This window comes from Mirounga angustirostris, unplaced genomic scaffold (assembly GCF_029215605.1).
Source record: "Mirounga angustirostris isolate CCGP_5_RB_7025 unplaced genomic scaffold, mMirAng1.0.hap1 SCAF_1, whole genome shotgun sequence".
Lineage (NCBI taxonomy): Eukaryota > Metazoa > Chordata > Mammalia > Carnivora > Phocidae > Mirounga > Mirounga angustirostris.
Window position 1 is genome coordinate 48196412 of NW_026991709.1, and position 19628 is coordinate 48216039.

Here is a 19628-nt window from a genome sequence, read left to right on the forward strand (position 1 = left end):
CAGTCGTTAAGCTTCTGCCTTCGGCTCAGGTCATGGTCCCAGAGTCCTGGGATCGAGCCCCGCATCGGGCTCCCTGCTCTGTGGGAGGCCTGCTTCTCCCTCTCCCACTCCCTCTGCTTGTGTTCCCTCTCTCCCTGTCTCTCTGTCAAATAAATAAATAAAATCTTTTAAAAAAAGAAAGAAAATATGTCTCTGAAGACACTGTTTTATTCAGTGGGTTAGAGGGAACTAAAGAAGAAAGTAAATGGTTAGCTTCTCAGGAAAAGGAGACTGCTGAAATAGAGAGTTAAGGAAAAAGAGAAGACAGAAGATTATAACATAATGACTTAATACTTAAAGAGCTCTCAGGTAATCCACATCTGCCTCTTGAAGGCCAAAAACTAAAAGATATGTATGACCCAAGAGTAAAGGAAAAAACACATTTAGTGAGATACCGCTTAAGGAAATTAAGCCTATTCTACTTCCAAGAGATTGTGTGTGTGTGTGTGTGTGTTTAAAATTATTTAGGGACACCTGGGTGGCTCAGTTGGCTAAGCGTCTGCCTTCGGTTCAGGTCATGATCCCGGGGTCCTGGGATCGAGCCCCACATCGGGCTCCCTGCTCAGCAGGGAAGTCTGCTTCTCCTTCTGCCTCTCCCCTGACTCGTGTGCGCTCTCTCTCTCTCTCAAATAAAAAATAAAATCTTAAAAAAAAAAAATTATAGATATTGTACATGTTTGTTCCACAATAAATTCAATATCCTAAGACAGAATACATAAATGCAAAGAGATCAAATTTTCTCAAGATAATGTTTTCTTCTTCCTATTAAATTGGCAACAATTTTGCTGTATGATAATATCCAGTGCCAGTAAGTTTCTAGAAAAATGGGAGCTCTCATTGGTGACAATACAAATTGTGCACATTTTCTGAGAGACAATTTTGTAATGTTCATTAAAATTTCATATATAAATTCCCTTCAACCTAGTAATTCTGCTCAAAAATGGTTTTCTACATATGAAAAACGATGTTTAAAAAAAAAGGAGAAAACTTGTTCACTGCAGCATTGTTTCTATTCTCAAAACTCTAGAAACAACTAATACCAGTGAACTAAGTGGATTATGTATATGGTGACAGATGATAGCTACACTTGTGAGCACAGCATAACATAAAGAGAAGCTGAATCACCATGTTGTATACCTGAAACTAATGTAATATTGTGTGTCAATTTTACTAAAAAAAAATTTTTTTTAATTATGGTATATTGTAAATTTTTACAGTACTACAAAGCCAACAAAAATAAATAAAAGAAGTAGATCTAAATGTATTAAAATAGGGAAACCTGGATGGTTCAGTCAGTAGAGCATGTGATTCTTGATCTCAGGGTTGTGAGTTCAAGCCCCACGTTAAGTGCAGAGATTACTTAAATAAATAAATCTTTATTTATTTATTTTAGGTTTTATTTATATATTTGAGAGAGAGGGCGAGAAAGTGAGAGAGAACACAAGTAGGGGGGAGGGATAAAGGGGAGAGGGAGAAGCAGACTCCCTGCTAAGCAAGGAGCCTGATTCAGGACCCCCAGGACCCTGGGATCATGACCTGAGCCAAAGGTAGATGCTTAACCAACTGAGCCACCCAGGCACCCAATAAATAAATCTTTAAAAATAAAAAAAATGTGTTAAAATAGAAAAAAAAATTTTAGCATCTATTAAATGAAAACAAAGCACAGAACAGTATATATTTCATGATCTCTGTTCTATAACAATTAAAAAATAATACAAATTATTATTTATGTAGGCATATGTATTTTTTTTCTTGAAAGGAATGAAAAAAAAACTATTAATGGTGGTTGCCTTTAGGAAAAAGGAACAGAGAAAGATTATTTATTTCACCTATACCTTTCTTTACATCCCAAATTTTCTAACCTTACGCAAATTTTTTTTATGTCAGCAGAAGTCATCTTGTCTCATTTATTATTTCCCTTTTTTGTACCTTGTATATAAAACAAACAAATGTATTATTTGATAGTTAAATTTTTAAATAATGTTAAAGCAACTAATATTAATGACAAATCTTTCCTCTGAGAACAAGTTATAATAAATGGTTAACTTTTCTCGTCTGTAACATAAAAACATTCAACATGACTTAAAATTTGTTATCCTAAAATGCTAATCTTATGAACTGAAGTGCTTCCCCCTGCCAATTTCATATGTTAAAGTCCTCACCATCAATATGACCATATGGGGAGATGGGGCATTTACAAAGATAATTAAGTTTAAATGAGGTCATAAGGGTAGGGACCTAACCCAACAGGGCTAGCGTCCTTATAAGAGGAGAAGCACCACGGATGTGGGTACACAGAAAAAAAGGTCACAGGAAGAAATAGCAAGAAGATGGCCATCTATAAGCCAAGGAGAAAGGCCTTAGAAAAACCAACCCTACATGCACCTTGATCTTGGACTTCAGCCTCCAGAACTGTTAGAAAAGAAATTTCTGTTGTTTAAGCCACCCAATCTGTGGTATTTTGTTGTTAGGCTAGCAGACTAATACAGGCTCAAATGGATAAACTGGAAAATCTGAGAAAAATTCTATTTTTAAAAATTGACTGTGAGTTATACCAGGCATGAGGAAAAAAATAATACTTAAAATGTGTCATCTTGGGGTGCCTGGGTGGCTCAGTTGGTTAAGTGTCTGCCTTTGACTTAGGTCATAATCCCAGGGTCCTGGGATCGAGACCCACGTTGGCCTCCTGACTCAGCGGGAAGCCTGCTCCTCCCTCTCCTGCTCCCCCTGCCTGTGCCCTCTCTCCCTCTCCCTCCCTAATAAATAAATAAAATCTTTAAAAAAAAAAAAAGTGCCATCTTAAGCCCTATTCTTGAAAGCTCCGTAATATACCATATACCTTTTAAAGTACAGTTGTGTCACATTTTAAGATATACCCTCTTAAATTTACAAGAGCAAAAGAGCAAATGATTCTAATAAGCTTAATATGCTCATAAATTTAAAATATCTTTTATAATAACGAGATTTAAATTTCAAGAAAACAATCACACAAAATAAGGTATACTTAAACTAAAGGAGACCCCAACCTCAAAGCATCACTTCAACAAATACCAGAAATAAACTAATTAAAAACCTGCATATAGGGGCGCCTGGGTGGTTCAGTCGGTTAAGCAGCTGCCTTCGGCTCAGGTCATGATCCTGGGGTCCTGGGATCAAGCCCCACGTCCAGCACCCTGCTCAGCAGAGAGCCTGCTTCTCCCTCTCCCTCTGCCTGCCACTCTGCCTACTTGTGCTCTCTATCTCTCTGTCAAATAAATAAATAAAATCTTTTAAAAAAATAAAAAATAAATAAAAATAAAAACCTGCATATAACACAAAAAAATCCAAGCAAGGATATATAAGAAAATGAAAATTCAGTTTTATTTAAATATTTTAAACACACCAAACAACACTATGAACTTAAAAGAAATTAGTTTTTATTTACCCCCTGCAAAGGGAGATCCCAGTGTTCTGAGCTTCTGAGTTTGGACAGTGGGGACTCAACACGAACATCTTCCGGTTTTGCATTTAACATTTTTGTTATCTGAAATCAGAATGAGAAAATAATCAGTTTAACTGAAATATAAATAAGAACTGAATCATATTAACCGAACTAACAGAATCATTATATTAACCTGCCTTATACTTTGCTATTAGTTTTTGGGGTTTTTTGATTTTTTAAAATAAGCTTTACACCTAACATGAGGCTTGAACTCATGACCCCCAGATCAAGAGTCACATGCTCTACTGACTGAGCCAACCATGCGCCCCATTTTGCAATTAGTTTTAAAGAGTTTTAAATTCAGTGACTAGGGGCCCCTGAGTGGCTTAGTCAGTTAAGCATCTGCCTTCGGCTCAGGTCATGATCCCAGGGTCCTGGGATCCAGCCCCGCATGGGGTTCCCTGCTCAGCGGGGAGCCTGCTTCTCCTTCTCCCTGCTGCTCTGCCTGCTTGTGTGCTCTCTCTCTCTCTCTGCCAAATAAATAAAATCTTTAAAAAAATAAATAAATTCAGTGCTTAATTTACAGGCAGTTAAATATAATTTATTTAAAAAACCTCTCATTCAGGGCGCCTGGGTGGCTCAGATGGTTAAGCATCTGCCTTCAGCTCAGGTCATGATCCCAGGGTCCTGGGATCGAGTCCCGCATCGCGCTCCCTGCTCCTTGGGAGCCTGCTTCTCCCTCTGCCTCTCTCTCTCTGTCTCTCATGAATAAATAAATAAAATCTTAAAAAAAAATAAAAAAATAAAAAACCTCTCATTCAGTATTAAGATAGGTAAATTAAGTATCACAATAGCCTCCTAACTATTCTCTTACCCGCAGTCTCTACCTCTTCTAATCTTTCAAACACTATCCCCATAGTTCTCTAATACACAAACCTAATGATCGCTACAACATTTAACATACAACGGCACCACTACTCAAAGATAAAACTCTTAACAATCTGGGTTCCTTAACATCAGCCACACATCACTGACTCTACACCCCAACCTCACCATTTACTCAACTTCCTTCAAACACGTATTATTATTTTATATCTCTAGACCTTTGTATGTACTGTTCCCTTTGTATGTATGTATGAATGCCCTTCCCTCTACTTTTCCCTTGTGAAATACTTCAGATTCTGCTCAAAATTATTCTCCTATCCACACAACTGTCACTCCCGCAACCAAGGCATTCTTTTCTCTCGGTATTAGTACTTGGCACATTTTTATTATGTTATTTATATTACATGTATCAAACTGTATTATAAATATTTGTCTACATGTCTGTCTTCTCCAGGCTATGGAGGTCTTTAAAGAGAGTGCCCTGTGTGCCTGGGTGGCTCAGTCAGTTAAGTGTCTGCCTTCAGCTCGGGTTGTGATCCCACAGTCCTGGAATCAAGTCCAGCATCTGGCTCCCTGCTCAGTGGGGAGTCTGCTTCTCCCTCTGCCTCTGTCCACCCCTTCCCCCCCGCCCCCCCCACTGCTCATCCTCTCTCTCTCACTCACTCTCACTCTCTCTCAAATAAATAAAATCTTTTTAAAAAATTAAAAAATAAAATAAAGAGAGTACCCTGACTTAGTCACCTTTATATATCCAAAGTATATGGCTCATGATGTGCTGAATAAACAAATGAATGTATGGATTGTAACCACAAGTTTGAAATCACTTGTTTGGAACTTAAAATACCTTAAATTTCACATTAAGAGAAAGTTATAAACAACAGTTAAGCATCAAATTCAGGCTATAAAATATAACATACAATAAGTACTATATCAACTACAACTAGCAACAATCCATAAAATGATTTCAGTGAGAGCAGAGCAAAAGTCAGGAGGATAGAATAAATTTGAAGAAAGGATACCTCAAATCTTATATCACTAGCACCTCTGAGTTGATCCTCTTAGGTACTAATAACTTCTTAATTATTTATATCTAATCTGTATTAAAAGGTATCTCTTCATAATTCTTCATCTGCAAAAGACAATTTTATCTCTAAATCATTTCCTTTGGGGGCGCTGGTGTGGCTCAGTCGGTTAAGCGTCTGCCTTCAGCTCAGGTCATGATCCCAGGGTCCTAGGATTGAGCCCTGTATCGGGCTACCTGCTCAGCAGGGAGCCTGCTTCTCCCTCTCCCTCTGCCTGTCGTTCCCCTTGCTTGCGCTCTCTCTGTCAAATAAAGAAATAAAATCTTTAAAAATAATAATAATAAAATAAATCATTTCCTTTATATTCTTAATTAGGGAACAACAATTGCTTCCTCAAAGGGTAAAGGTAAGGGCTTCAGGCTGTTCACACCCATGGATCCTCTGTGAGCAGGTTATTTAGCCTACACTGGATTTTGTGGTATACTATATTTTCCAAAAATGGCCACAATATTCCACATCCCACATGCTCTTCTTACGATGTGACACTGACAGTCCTCCAACACCAGGTGCACTCTACATTCCTTCCCCTTGAATCTGGGCAGGACTGTGACTTCCAAGGCTAAATCATTAAAGGCATTATTTATATTGCTTCAGCCTGCCTCTCACATTCCTGTGTGTCCTCTCTCCCTTTTTTTTTTTCCCCTTCTCTTTCTCTCAGTATACATTCCTCAGGAGACCTGAACCACTAAGTAAAAAATCTTGGACACCATTAAGCAGCTATACTGGAAGATACTGACTCTTCTCAGCACAGATATCAAGATAAGTGAGGGAGCAACCTTTACAGGCCCTAGCCTCCAAGCCAACCTAGCTAACTCCCACATAAAACAAAGAAAAGTTATCTTCAATTGAACCCTGCCCAGACTGCAGATTCCTGAGCAAAGTAAGTTCAAGCCACTAAGTTTGGGGGTAATTTGTTACATGGCCCTAGTAATAACCTAAAAAGTTACTCAGTTCAAACTTGAAGGACAGGGGTGCCTGGGAGGCTCAGTCAGTTAAGTGTCTGACTTCAACTCAGGTCATGATCTCAGGGTCCTCGGATGGAGAACTATGTGGGACTCCCCACTCTGCGGGAAATCTGCTTCTTCCTCTCCCGCTGGCTCTGCCCCTCTTCCCACTCATGCGCATTCACACGCTCTCTCTCTCTCTCTCAAAAAAAATAAATAAAATCTTTAAAAAAAAATCTAAAAAAAACTTGAAGGACAGCAACTAAGATTCGGAAAAAGTAAGAGTTGGTTATGCATGTTGAGTATATTGTAAAATTAGCTTCTTATAAAATACTGCTGATGTCTTCGGTGGAAGATTTTGTATTCCTTTTTCACAGGAATTAGTTTTCAATCACTTTACCTATGAATGGTTTAGATTCAGTATTAATGAATTATTTACACTAATAAATATTCATGCATACTTCCATTAGGATGGACACAAATCGTAATCTATCCTATTTTCAAAAAGGGCAGTTCTCTATTCCTCCAAAGTATAGACACATGAAATCTGGATGTTTATTAAAACTCTATCCATTAGCATCAAAAGCTTTAAAAATCGAAGTATATATAAATATTTATGAACAGGGATATAGACTCCATATTACTTTTAATATAGAAAAACTAGAAACAATAATAAAAGAACAATTAAACAGAATTATGGCAAAACTAAACCAAATGAGATACTATTCAGTTGTTATTAAATAACATGTTCCAAAAGATTAATGATATTAAGAAATTATTTTGGGAGCTCAGTCAGAAGAGCATGCAACTCTTGATCTCAGGGTCATGAGTCTGAGCCCCATACTGGGTGTAGAGATTACTAAAAAATATAAATAAACTTAAATTTAAAAAAAGAAATTATTTTGAATATAAGTATAAAAGAAAAAATACAGAATCTTTCTTTTTTTTAAAAAAAAAGATTTTATTTATTAATTTGAAAGAGAGAGACACAGCAAGAGAGGGAACACAAGCAGGGGGAGTGGGAGAGGGAGAAGCAGGCTCCCTGTGGAGCAGGGAGCCCAATGCGGAGCTCGATCCCAAGACCCTGGGATCATGACCTGAGCCGAAGGCAGACGCTTAATGACTGAGCCACCCAGGCGCCCCGTTTTATTTATTTTTTAATAGGAATACAATGCAATTATAAAAGGAAAGGGGAAAAAATATTAACATTTAAAGCTCCAGAAAAACCTCTCCTGTAGCTTCCTGATTAATAACTTATAGATTTAAATCTCTCACTCTAATATTGTATATGAGTATAGGACAAGCAGATTTCAGGTACAACTAACTACTCTACTGTCAATTTTTTCTACACTAACTTCAATGTGCATATTATGGTTGAACAAATAAGTAAATATATGGTACATAATGATAGAAAAAAAGTTAAAAATAAAAAAAAGGGAAAAGGCTAGGATAAGCTCTGTGGTGTTGGACTGGAATCAGAAGTATCAGTATTGGGGCACCTGGGTGGCTCAGTTGGTTAAGCATCTGCCTTCAGCTCAGGTCATGATCCCAGTGTCCTGGGATCGAGCCCCGCATCGGGCTCCCTGCTCAGCCAGGAGTCTGCTTCTCCCTCTCCCTCTGCCTGCTGCTCTGCCTACTTGTGCTCTCTCTCTGTGAAATATAGAGATGTGTGTATGTGTATGGGTTAGCATAGAAAAATTTTTCTAGGGGCGCCTGGGTGGCTCAGTCGTTAAGCGTCTGCCTTCAGCTCAGGTCATGATCCCAGGCTCCTGGGATCGAGCCCCACATCGGGCTCCCTGCTCGGCAGGAAGCCTGCTTCTCCCTCTCCCACTCCCCCTGCTTGTGTTCCCTCTCTCGCTGTCGCTCTCTCTGTGTCAAATAAATAAAATCTTAAAAAAAAAAAAAAAAATTTCTAGTCTTCTCTAGAGAGAGCCTAGAAACAATGACACCCCAAGAGCAATGAGCACACCTAGGTGCACCCAGACCTAGATTTCTAAATACAACTCTTCAATAAAAGAACCAGGGCTCCTTAAAAAGTATCTTGGAGTACCAGAAATAAGTGCTAAAAAAAAGGAGCATGTTAAAAGGGCATAGGATCCAAACTGAAAGATCTTCTAATACCTAAGCTAAACATTTCATTTCAATCAAAAAAGCCAATAATGCTGTAATAAATTATAACCCATAGAATAGATACTCTTGAGTCCATATTAATAAAAATAAGTAATTGAATAAATAAATAAGGAGAAAAGAGGGGTAGCTCTCCCTTACAGAAGAACTTCAATTAATAAATGTAGAGGGAATGAGGGAAAAAGAAAATCACCAATAGAATATCATATACACAAATGTTGCAGACCAGATCCACTGCTAGATGGTAAAACAGTGGGTGAAAGTTTAAGAAACAGTATATTTGCATAGATTCAAAGTATCTCTCCCACAATATCTACTTACTACAAAGTGAAGGAGTAACTTTACAATGGAATAACCAGGTAGAAGCCATCTTAAGCAGGTAGTCAAGACTGACATCACCAGTAATAAGACATATCATTATTGTGTATTGTGTACTCCTGACAGGATACACTAAGAAGGGCATATCATGTTATATTCTTCCCCAAAAGCCATAACTTTAATCTACTCATAAGAAACCTGAGACAGGGGCACCTGGCTGGCTCAGTCGGAAGAGCATGCAACTCCTGATCTCACGGTTGTGAGTTCAAGCCCCACGTTGGGTGTAGAGATTACTTAAAAATAAAATCTTTTAAAAAAGAAAAGAAACCTGAGACAAACTGAAACTGAGGAATTCAACAAAATACTGACAAAATCATAGTACTCTAAAAATGTCATGATCATGAAAGAACAAAGACTGAAGAACTGTCACAGAATCAAGGAAATCAAGGAGACATGACACCTAAATGCAACGTGGGATCCTGGAATGGAAAAACAACATTATTTTAAAAAAAAGCTGAAGATATCCAAGTAATGTCTGTAGCTTAAAGTATTGTCCAAAGTTAATTTTTAAATTTTGTTGTACTTTGGTTATATAAGATATTAACACTAGGGGAAGCTGAATGAAGGGTAGATGAGAACTCTGTAGTATTTCTGTAAATTTTCTGTAAATCTAAAGTTACTTGAAAATAAAAGTTAAATACTGCCATACATCTAAAAATAAGAAAGAGAAATGCATTTACTCAATATTAGGCATTTCTCCACTGATACATCAGAAAGAGAGAGTTCAATTGAAATATCATCTAATGGTAGACTTTCAACTGCATGAAGCAGCAACCGAAAACAGAGCATTTCACTTCACTGGAGGTGTTAAACACAAAAGAAATAGTAGTCAATACAGAGGTATTTAAAGCTGGGTATGGCAGTGTACGAATTTATTTTTAACCCCCTCATTTATGCCATGTAAGCCAAATCCAAAATTTTAAAAGAAATCATACCCACAAATGTAAAGTAAGCTAAGGTGGAAGAGTATCTAAAGCCATGCTATTTGGTCTTGTCTGTGTACTCTTGATTCCCTCTCAGAGTCCTAGTTATGATTCCTCCAGCTTTGTTCCATGAAATGTACCAAATTAAAGTTCTCTGTGCCAAATTAAAAGTCCTCTGTGCATAATTTGGAATGCTTCAGAAAAAAGTATCTAATAAATTATATGTATATCAGGGTACTACTGTGTTTAAGTCACAAAATTCTAGAGGAAAAAAAGATTATCTTTCTAAAAAGAAATTAAATTTTTGAAACACTTCCTACATAGGTAGAAACTTCATTTTGCTTCTTTTGCTACTCTTGGCTTACACAGAAGAAATAAAATAAAATAAAGTAAAATAAATAAATAAATTTTAATAGGAAATATTTCAAATAGTAATTTTCAGCACATGACTTGAGCACAACCTTTCTATATCTACAGTATTACAATTAATGAATGTGAGGTATGCTAATATATTCAGTTATCAAAGAAATGCTGGGTTATGTTTCATATAAAAACTAAAATAAGGCCTACAAAGTATACTGATACAGCTTACAATGATTTAAACAAGGCAGATCCCAGAAAGTGTTTCTTTCTTGGTTAACCTTTGAATTATTTAGGATATACTATTCCCTGCAAAACAGTAATTAGTTATGGTTTTATAATATTTTCTTTAAATTTTTATTAAAAAGAAAAATAGCAAAATACTTTCAATATTGGTAACTCTAAAGATAATGAATAGATTAAAAGCAAAACTAATGCATACCTTATGTAACTCAGAAGATGAAGACTTTTTCCTTTTTCCTTCTGTGATAATTTCTACAAAGACATGGTAAAAATTATCATTTAACATCTAAATGAAATAAACAATGTGAAAAAACAAATCCTTTCACAGCCATCCTTTGTTTTAAATTAACTTGCTAGGGTCAGAATTTGTACTGATACATTTTACAAAACCTAACAGACTAAACATAAAGGTCAAAAAATAATCAGAAGAATAGCAAATTCTCACAAAATCCTTTCATTAAATAACATGTATGATGACAACAGAAAAAAGAAGAAAACTTGGCTCTAAGAACTAAATAAGATATTCCCTGGCAAAAGTCCAACAGGTATTCAATAAATGCTGGTTGAACCATATGACCAGATAAACGTTGATAATAGGGGAAGCTGGAGGGAGGGGGGGTGAAGCAAAAGGTGAGAGGTATGTTTGGAATATTCTACAAAAACACTTCCAGTTCTACTACATATTTAAGCATCTCTGCAACTAGGAACAGTTTAACTGTCTCCTCACCAACATTTCTCAGACTTCCTGTGGATTTTTCCTTTATGATTCTTTCATTCAATCAGCAAATTTACTGAATGTCTATCATGTGCCTGGCATATTAGGCAGTGGGGATAGTGTAGTAAGCAAATTAAACACAGTCTAAGCTTTTCAGGAACTTACAATTTACTGGAATATATCAAAGATTTCATAACAAAAAGTAATAGTAGAAATCCACACATATGTGGTCACTTATTTATAAAAAGATATCACTACAATTAGGTAAGAAAGAGATGATCTTTACACTAATGCTGAAGCAATCTGATAACCAAAAGGGAAAATAAATAAACCTTGACCTCTACCTCACGCTATAAACATAAGTTAATTGGATCATAGATTTAAATGCCAAAACTAAAACAAAAAAGATTCTAGAATAAAAAGGAGGGGAATAACTTCATGACCTCAGGGTAGGCAAAAATTTCTCAACCAAGACACAATTAGTACTAACCATAAAGGAAAAGATTAATAAACTCAACTTCATTAAAATTCATCAAAGTTCATCATTAAGAGAGTAAGAAGGCAAGCCACAGACTGGAAGATTATTATTTATATTTATTATTTATAATACATTCATCTATGTACAGTATGGTGACAGTTAATAATACTGTATAATACATACATCTGTCAAAGGACTCAGACCAGAATATATAAAGAACTCCTACAAAGCAAGACAACCCAATCTTCAAATGGGCAAAAGCCTTGAATTAGGAGTATCTGAGGAGAAAAGGAATACTGACTAGAACAGGATACAAGTAAGCCTTCTGAGATGCTGGAAGTGTTTTATATCTTGATTTAGCTGATTGTTACACAAGTGTATTTTTATACAAGTACAAAAAGTTATCAAACTATACTAAAGATATGCATACCATGCTGTAATACTTCAACTTAAAAACAAAACAAAAAAAGCTTTAAAAACAATTATAACAAATGGACTATACCTTATTCAAAAATCTATATAGCTGAAATAATTTCTCTAAGTTCATAATACATAGCAGTAATTTCACTACAGGTATACATCGGAGATACCATAATAAAGTAAATATCACAATAAAGTGAGTAGTTTCCTATTCCATATAAAAGTTATGTTTACACTCCACTGAAGTCTATTAAGTTTGCAACAGCACTATGTCTAAAATAACCATATACATATCTTAATTAAAAATATCTAATTGCTAAAAAATGCTAACCATCATCTGACCTTTCAGCATGTTTTAGGGAATAGGGAGGCCCAAGGAGAAGAAGAGAGACAGGGAACAGCCAGTCAGTAGAGGAATCAGAACACACACATTTATTAAGTTTGCTGTCTTATACAGGTGTGGTTTGTGGCACCCTAAAACAATTTACAAAAGTAACATCAAAGATCACTGATCACCAATCACCATAACAAATATAATAATGAAAGTTTGAAATATTGCAAGAATTTCCAAAATGTGACACAGAGACATGAAGCAAGCAAATGCTATTGGAAAAATTGTGCCACGAACTTTCAAATTGTAAAAAACACATTATCTGCAAAGCACAATAAAACAAGTTATACCTCTATACTTAAGCTTTTGATAAATTCAAACAATTTTCAATAAAGTAGCATTCCTTAGACTACCAAAAATAAAAATTTTTAAATAAATGGTAAGAAAGCCCTTACCTTATATTCACTTTTATGTGTATTTTAAATTTAATAAAATGTTTTAAAAAGTATCAGTTGCCCAAATTGTAATTTATAGATTAATATTCCCAAACTGACTCATGAGTTAAAAATGCACCTATCCTGTTTTACAGCATGTTTCCCTATTTCCTTTAAAATTAATATTCTTGTGACTTCCCAAAATTTTAGGGGTTTTTATAATTGAGCTATTCCATTTTATACTACATTGTCTTTGGGTCATTTAAATAAACATATTATGTGCCTCTTCTTGTGATTATCTGGTATATTGTGGTGCTCAAAAGTTAATGATTTTAAAGCTCGACAACCTAAATTTCTATCCTGGCTTACTTGTGACTTCTGAGACTAAGACAAGAGAGAATATCCAGCTTTTCAATTAAGATTAAAATGAGATAGCCTATATTATTTAGCATTATGTCTGGCATATAGTTAGTGCAAAATAAATGGTAACTATTATTTTAATAGTTTATATTAAAATATTACTCTTCAAGAGACCTCAGTATATTAGTATTAGCACACAGGAAAATCTAATTATTCTCATTCTAAATACATGAGTCAAACAATTGAAAGACATGACTTTTTCCCAAGTAGCTTGTAGAATCACTCACTCACTTACTTACTCCATAAACATTTAAGATTATGATTACCACTGCCAGCCACTAGGCTAAGTACACAAATTATTTTTATTTAGTCTTTACAAAAGCCTTATGAGATCAGTAACAGTATTATCACCATTTTACAGATGAAGAATTTAGATTTGAGGAATCCAAATAACTTTCCCAAAGTCACCATGTTGATTCATCACTGGTCTAATACCAGAGGTAGCTTTCTTAACCAGTACACTCCAGGCATGCTATGGGATATAAGATTAATAAGATAGTCCCTGTGTCAATGTCAATAGTATAACAGAAGAGATTAAACAATTTAGGAAGCTAGAATATATGATGGAATCTGATATAAATATCATATAAGAAGTGCTAAGACCCATGGAAGTTCAGAAATAGCTATGATCTGTTTTAAGTTTGAGTTAATTAGGAGATCTTGGAAAGGCACAACTGAACTGAGCTTTGAAGTTTTAGATAATGAGCAAATTTTATTTTATTTTATTTTATTTTTTAAGATTTTATTTATTCATTTGAGACACAGAGAGAGAGAGAGAGAGCATGAGTAGGGAGAGAGGCAGAGGGAGAGGGAGAAGCAGGCTCCCCGCTGAGCCAGGAGCCCAATGTGGGACTCGATCCCAGGACCCTGGGATCATGACCTGAGCCGAAGGCAGACGCTTAACCATCTGAGCCACCCAGGCGCCCCAATAATGAGCAAATTTTAGATAGGCAGAAATGGATGAAAGGACAGTTCAGTGCCAGGTGCACTCAAGAGGTGAGTTATCATTATAAGTATATGCAAAGTAGGATAAAGCAGCCCATATTTGCCAGCCTTCTAAATTATTAAAGACTCCTATTAGAGTTTATCCACCTAGAAAGCAGTTTTGAGACAGCACCATAATAACAAACTTCCGATCTGGATCTTTGAAGCTACTCAATCTTATCCATAACCCATTCCCTGTTTTACCATTCTCTCTAATCTACTTTCCAATTCTCTGTCTTCCATCATCAGACCTGGGAATCCCATTCACCACCCTAGATGCCAATCACCACAGCCTATTATCTTGCTAGTCTCTCACGTTTTATGTAATTCGACTCTACCCCTTCATCCACATTCTTCTCCATCTCTTCCCTAGCCCACTAAATTCCTTTCCAGAGTCAGTACAATGTTCTTAAATTCTGAATCTTTTCCTGGAACATTTCCTCCACCTTAGTTTAACTGAATCCTAGCTTTTTATTGACTACATTATTTTTTTAAGGTTCTCTCAAGATTCTTCTCTCACTTATAAAATCAGGAGTAGGGATTAACAATCTCCTCCTCCCACTACCACTTCCAATTAATATTTTATTTTTATTGCATAATCCCTTCTTTAAAATTCCCATAAGTTGGATATATTACTTCACCATATTTGTGATTGCCATGCACTGACCCAATACCCTCTCCAACATTCCTAGAATTCTCTGATACTTGATTCATAGTTTTCTTCTCTATCTCTAAAATTTACCATCATTGTGAAGCTCTAAAACTTCTGTAAGTCAACTCACTCAAAACAGCGGACTCACTCCAACACACTTCTACACATCCCCATTTCAGCAACATACATTTGTCAATGGATTTAAGGAATACTGTTGCACTTCTCAAGTTCTCAAAAGTGAACTTTTCATTCTACAACCCACAGTTCTTTGACCCTTTCATTTCTTCATTCACACTGAACCCATTTTTTGCCTCCATATCTTGTCTTACCCTTTAGCCTTAAGTAAAACTAAATTCATTTTTTTCCAAATTCTTGCTGCTAGACTGCTTAGCACTGCTGAACAAAGTCACATAATAGTAACTGCAACAACTACGACTACTACTACTACAACACTCGCACTTGTTTTAATGACCTTTAAAATTACTTAACAATTCTTTTATTCGTGCCTAATTGACCACCTAGTCTATTTTGAGCTACCAATACCACTTGAAAGTCCTTTTACCAAAAATGATCTTCCCTTACTTCGTGTAGAAGCTATGACTGCAATATCCTTACCTTCTCAAAATTTATCTATATCTTTATCCATCTTCCCTCCTTTCTGCACATCTCAAGAAACTATCTTTTGATTCCAATCTCCCCCATTTCTTCTGAAACCTCACCCCATCAATTATCTCCTACTTAGTATCTTTCTCTCTCCACTCACTTTGCCACTCCCTACCCACACCTGATTTAAGTCTCAAAGTCTAATGAAAAAAAAATTCCTTACTACTTTATTTACTTCTCCAACTTGTTTCAGAAATCTTTTTTACATCTCATTTTCTTTGTTTCATTCAGCCTCTTGAAATCTGGCTTTTGGGACGCCTGCGTGGCTCAGGTGGTTAAGCGTTCACCTTCGGCTCAGGTCATGATCCCAGGGTCCTGGGATTGAGTTCAACAGCAGGCTCCCTGCTCAGCGGGGAGTCTGATTCTCCCTCTGCCTGCCTCTCCCCCTGCTTGTTCTTGCTCTCTCTGGCAAATAAATAAATAAAATATTTTTTAAAAAAAGAAAGAAAGAAAGAAAGAAAGAAAGAACGAGGGCGCCTGGGTGGCTCAGTGGTTAAGTGACTGCCTTCGGCTCAGGTCATGGTCCCGGAGTCCCAGGATCAAGTCCCACATCAGGCTCCCTTCTCGGCTGGGAGTCTGCTTTTCCCTCTGACCCTCTCCCCTCTCATGCTCTCTCTCATTCTCTCTCTCTCAAATAAAATAAAAATCTTAAAAAAAAAAGATTTAAAAAAAAAAAAGAAAGAACGAACGAAATCTGGCTTTTGTCCCTATAAAACCAGTGGTAAAAGTGACCTCCTAATTGCCAAATTCAGCACCCTCATACTATTTTAACTCTAATCTACATTGCTTATCACTCTCCTCCCTTGCTTCCCAAACCTTTCTTTCCTAATTTGCCTATCTGCCGACTAATGTTTCTTCCTTCCTACTTTGAAATTAAATGTGATTCATGACTTTTCTCACTCTATACCTTCTGTGGGTGATTCCATTCATTCCAATGGCTTCAGCTAACGTCTACGCAAATAATGTAGTTTTATCATGATTAATTGCAGATTCTGATTTTGAACTTCAATCATGGTTCATTACACTTACAATGCAAAATATGCAGACATCACCTGAGCCTACTGAAAAAATAAAGTTGTATCATCATGGGACACTAGAGCCTCAAGACGAAAACTAGGGGGAGGGAAGAGTTTCAAAATCAAGCAAGTGTGAATAACACTGCATGCTCAGCTACTCTCCTGAAGAGGCACAATGTACAATAGCAAAAGGCTCTAAAACTCCTGCAATAAATAAAATTTTCTTATAATTACAGTTCTCATACTTATTTGTCCATTAGAAACTTATTTTTCCCTAGTAAGACTCACTAATGTCCTGTGACAGTAAAAGAAGTTTAAATTATGTATTTTGTAATCAGAAAGACCAGATTTTGAATCCTAGCTATTTCTTACTTGCTACTGCTAAAGTTGCTTACCCTCCCTAAATCCCAGTTTCCTCATCTGTAGATCAGAAATAATAACTACCTCATAGGGCTTTTGAAAGAATTAAAGTCTGTAAAATTTTTAGTACACTGCTTAGTACTGAAGTTCTCAAAAAAACATGTATTCTTAACTTAAATGAGAGTGAACACAAATTTCCAAGGATGATGCCTGAAGCAATCAGTTGAAAACCTGAAATTCACTTGAACTATCCTGTTTAATTCAAAGATTCATTTGAAAATTGTTATCAAGGGCTTTATCTGTTATACTTTTGTTGATGTTAAACATTTCTAATGGTCATTCTCCCTTGAATGACCCATGCATTTAATTATTATTTCATTCAACTGTTAGTGGGCCAGTCTCTGGTGCCAGATATTTTTTAATCTGTGTCCCATTTAATTTACTGCTTTTGATATGCAGTGAACTTGGAAGTAAGGAATTCATGCTCATTGGGGTTACAAATAATTTTAAAATATAGATTCAATATACTCTAAAGAAAAGTCTGAGAAGCTTCTCACAAGTGAACTTTAACATACAGACTGTGTAATTTCTCCTCTCACTGCTCAGAGGTATTTTTTGCTTAATTCCTGATTCATGGCCACATTCCAGAAAAGTAAGGTAATCAGAGCTTTTGTGATTTTTTTTTTTTAAGATTTCATTTACTTATTTGACAGAGACACAGCGAGAGAGGGAACACAGCTTTACTTATGAAATTTTTCCTTTAATTTTAAAATATTTAACAATTCATTTAAAAACAATAAACTCATTGCATGTTAACATGGCTAAAATACTTTATGAAAAATAACTATTTTTTAAAAAATATTAAGAAGAGGGGTGCCTGGGTGGCTCAGTTGTTAAGCGTCTGCCTTTGGCTCAGGTCATGATCTCAGGGTCCTGGGATGGAGCCCCACATCGGGCTCTCTGCTAGGTGGGAAGCCTGCTTCTCCCTCTCCTACTCCCCCTGCTTGTGTTCCCTCTCTCGCTGTGCCTCTCTCTGTCAAATAAATAAATAAAATCTTTAAAAAAAAAATACTAAGAAGAATGGCAATATTTTACCTATTTGCAAATCTCTTTAATGTCTGGCTTAATAAAAGACAACTGTTTTGGGACACCTGGGTGGCTCAGTGGGTTAAGCAACCGCCTTCGGCTCAGGTCATGATCCCAGGGTCTTGGGCTCCTTGCTCTGTCTGCCTCTCCCCTCATCCCACTCTTACAGTTATCAGTGACATAAGTCCATAAATTCTTGTTTTGTGTGTAGCTTAAACCAGTTGGAACTGGGTTTCTGCTACTCGCAACTAAAAGAGTTCTGAACAATACACTATACAACCCTTCACAGTTCTTCCTTATTTAGAACATTTAGGGAAACCTAATGCAGTCTCACAGAGGAAACTTCAAAACTTCATGTTTTTTCTTTCTACTGCTATCCACATTCTACTTCTAACTTAGAAATCTTCCTGTTTTATTAATCAAATTCCCCTCTTTGGGTATTATGAAATCCTGATGACCATAAATGTCACTTCCAGTCATGAGTTCAAGTTAGCAACCACTCCTAATGAAATGACAAATATATGCACATAAATGTCACACAGAACCCAGAATCCCTTCAAACCAACTGATTAGTTTTATTTGATAATTTATGTGAAAATTAAATATACACTATTCAGAATCATTCTTAAAAACTAATATTCATCTTTTTTATTTATTTGAGTGAGAAAGCACGAACAGGAGGGAGGGCAGAGGCAGAGGGAGAAGCAGACTCCCCACAGAGCAGAGAGCCCGATGTGGGACTCAATCCCAGGACTCAGGGATCATGACCTGAGCCAAAGGCAGACACCCAACCGACTGAGCCACCCAGGCGCCCTAATATTCATCTCTTAAAACCAGATGAATACAGGAGAACAGCTAGGTAATAGTAGATTTGAGAATGGGTTTTATACAATAACAATTACTTTTGAGAAAGGACAGCTCCAAAAGGAATGTCTTCGGGGGTAAAAAAAAAAATCTTCTCCAGAGGGATAGCTAATATAAATATCAATGTCTTTTAAGAAATAACAGCTTCATTATCAAATTTTACTTCCCACAACCACTTGCATCAAATTAAATGTAATAAATAACTCTTAAGTGTAACAAGGGAAAGAAGAGGCGATTTGCTGAAGGACAGTGTTAATATCTTGCTGCCCCCCCCCAAAAAATGTATTAAGCCAAGATGAAATGCACTTATTGAAAAAAAGGCTGTGCATCTTAAGCTGAGGAATAACTCCTAAAGGTCTATTAGAAAGCACAGAAAAGACACCATATAAACAATGTGCATTTTCTTAACGTGTAAATTTTACATTAAGGTCTTAGAGGAGAAAAAAAAGTATGTTAAAACAAACATTGATAGGGCGCCTGGGTGGCTCAGTCAGTTGGGCATCTGCCTTTGGCTGGGGTCACGATCCCAGCATCCTGGATGGAGCCCCAAGTCGGGCTCCCTGCTCAGTGGGGAGCCTGCTTCTCCCTCCCCATCTGCCTCTCCCTGAGCTTGTGCACGCTCTCTCTCTCACTCACTCTCTCTCAAATAAATAAATAAAATCTTTAAAAAAAAACACAAAAACACTGATCTATTGGAGGCCTATATTTATATATGTACCACATGTACTTTCAAAGGCAAAGAGTATCCCTAGGATACACACACACACACACACACACAAATGATAACAATAGTTGCTTATGAA

At 36.4% G+C, this 19628-nt stretch overlaps 1 protein-coding gene and 1 non-coding gene across 6 annotated transcripts in view; both read right to left on the minus strand.

Annotated features, from left to right (window-relative positions):
• Positions 1–19628, minus strand: part of SENP7 (SUMO specific peptidase 7) — a 162679-nt gene that overhangs the window by 120728 nt on the left and 22323 nt on the right. For 2 of the 5 annotated variants that reach the window (XM_064585171.1, XM_064585211.1), the window contains exons 2-4: positions 10602–10654; positions 5365–5668; positions 3464–3562 (exon numbers count right to left, since the gene is read on the minus strand). In XM_064585171.1, the coding sequence (XP_064441241.1) occupies positions 3464–3553 (90 nt within the window). In that variant the 5' untranslated portion in view covers positions 3554–3562; positions 5365–5668; positions 10602–10654. The remainder of the gene's footprint in view (positions 1–3463; positions 3563–5364; positions 5669–10601; positions 10655–19628) is intronic. The other 3 variants (XM_064585083.1, XM_064585123.1, XM_064585246.1) reach the window with 2 other exon arrangements.
• LOC123840194 (small nucleolar RNA SNORD26) lies at positions 9552–9626 on the minus strand. The gene has a single exon (XR_006789940.1). It is a non-coding gene; the product is annotated as a small nucleolar RNA SNORD26 (small nucleolar RNA).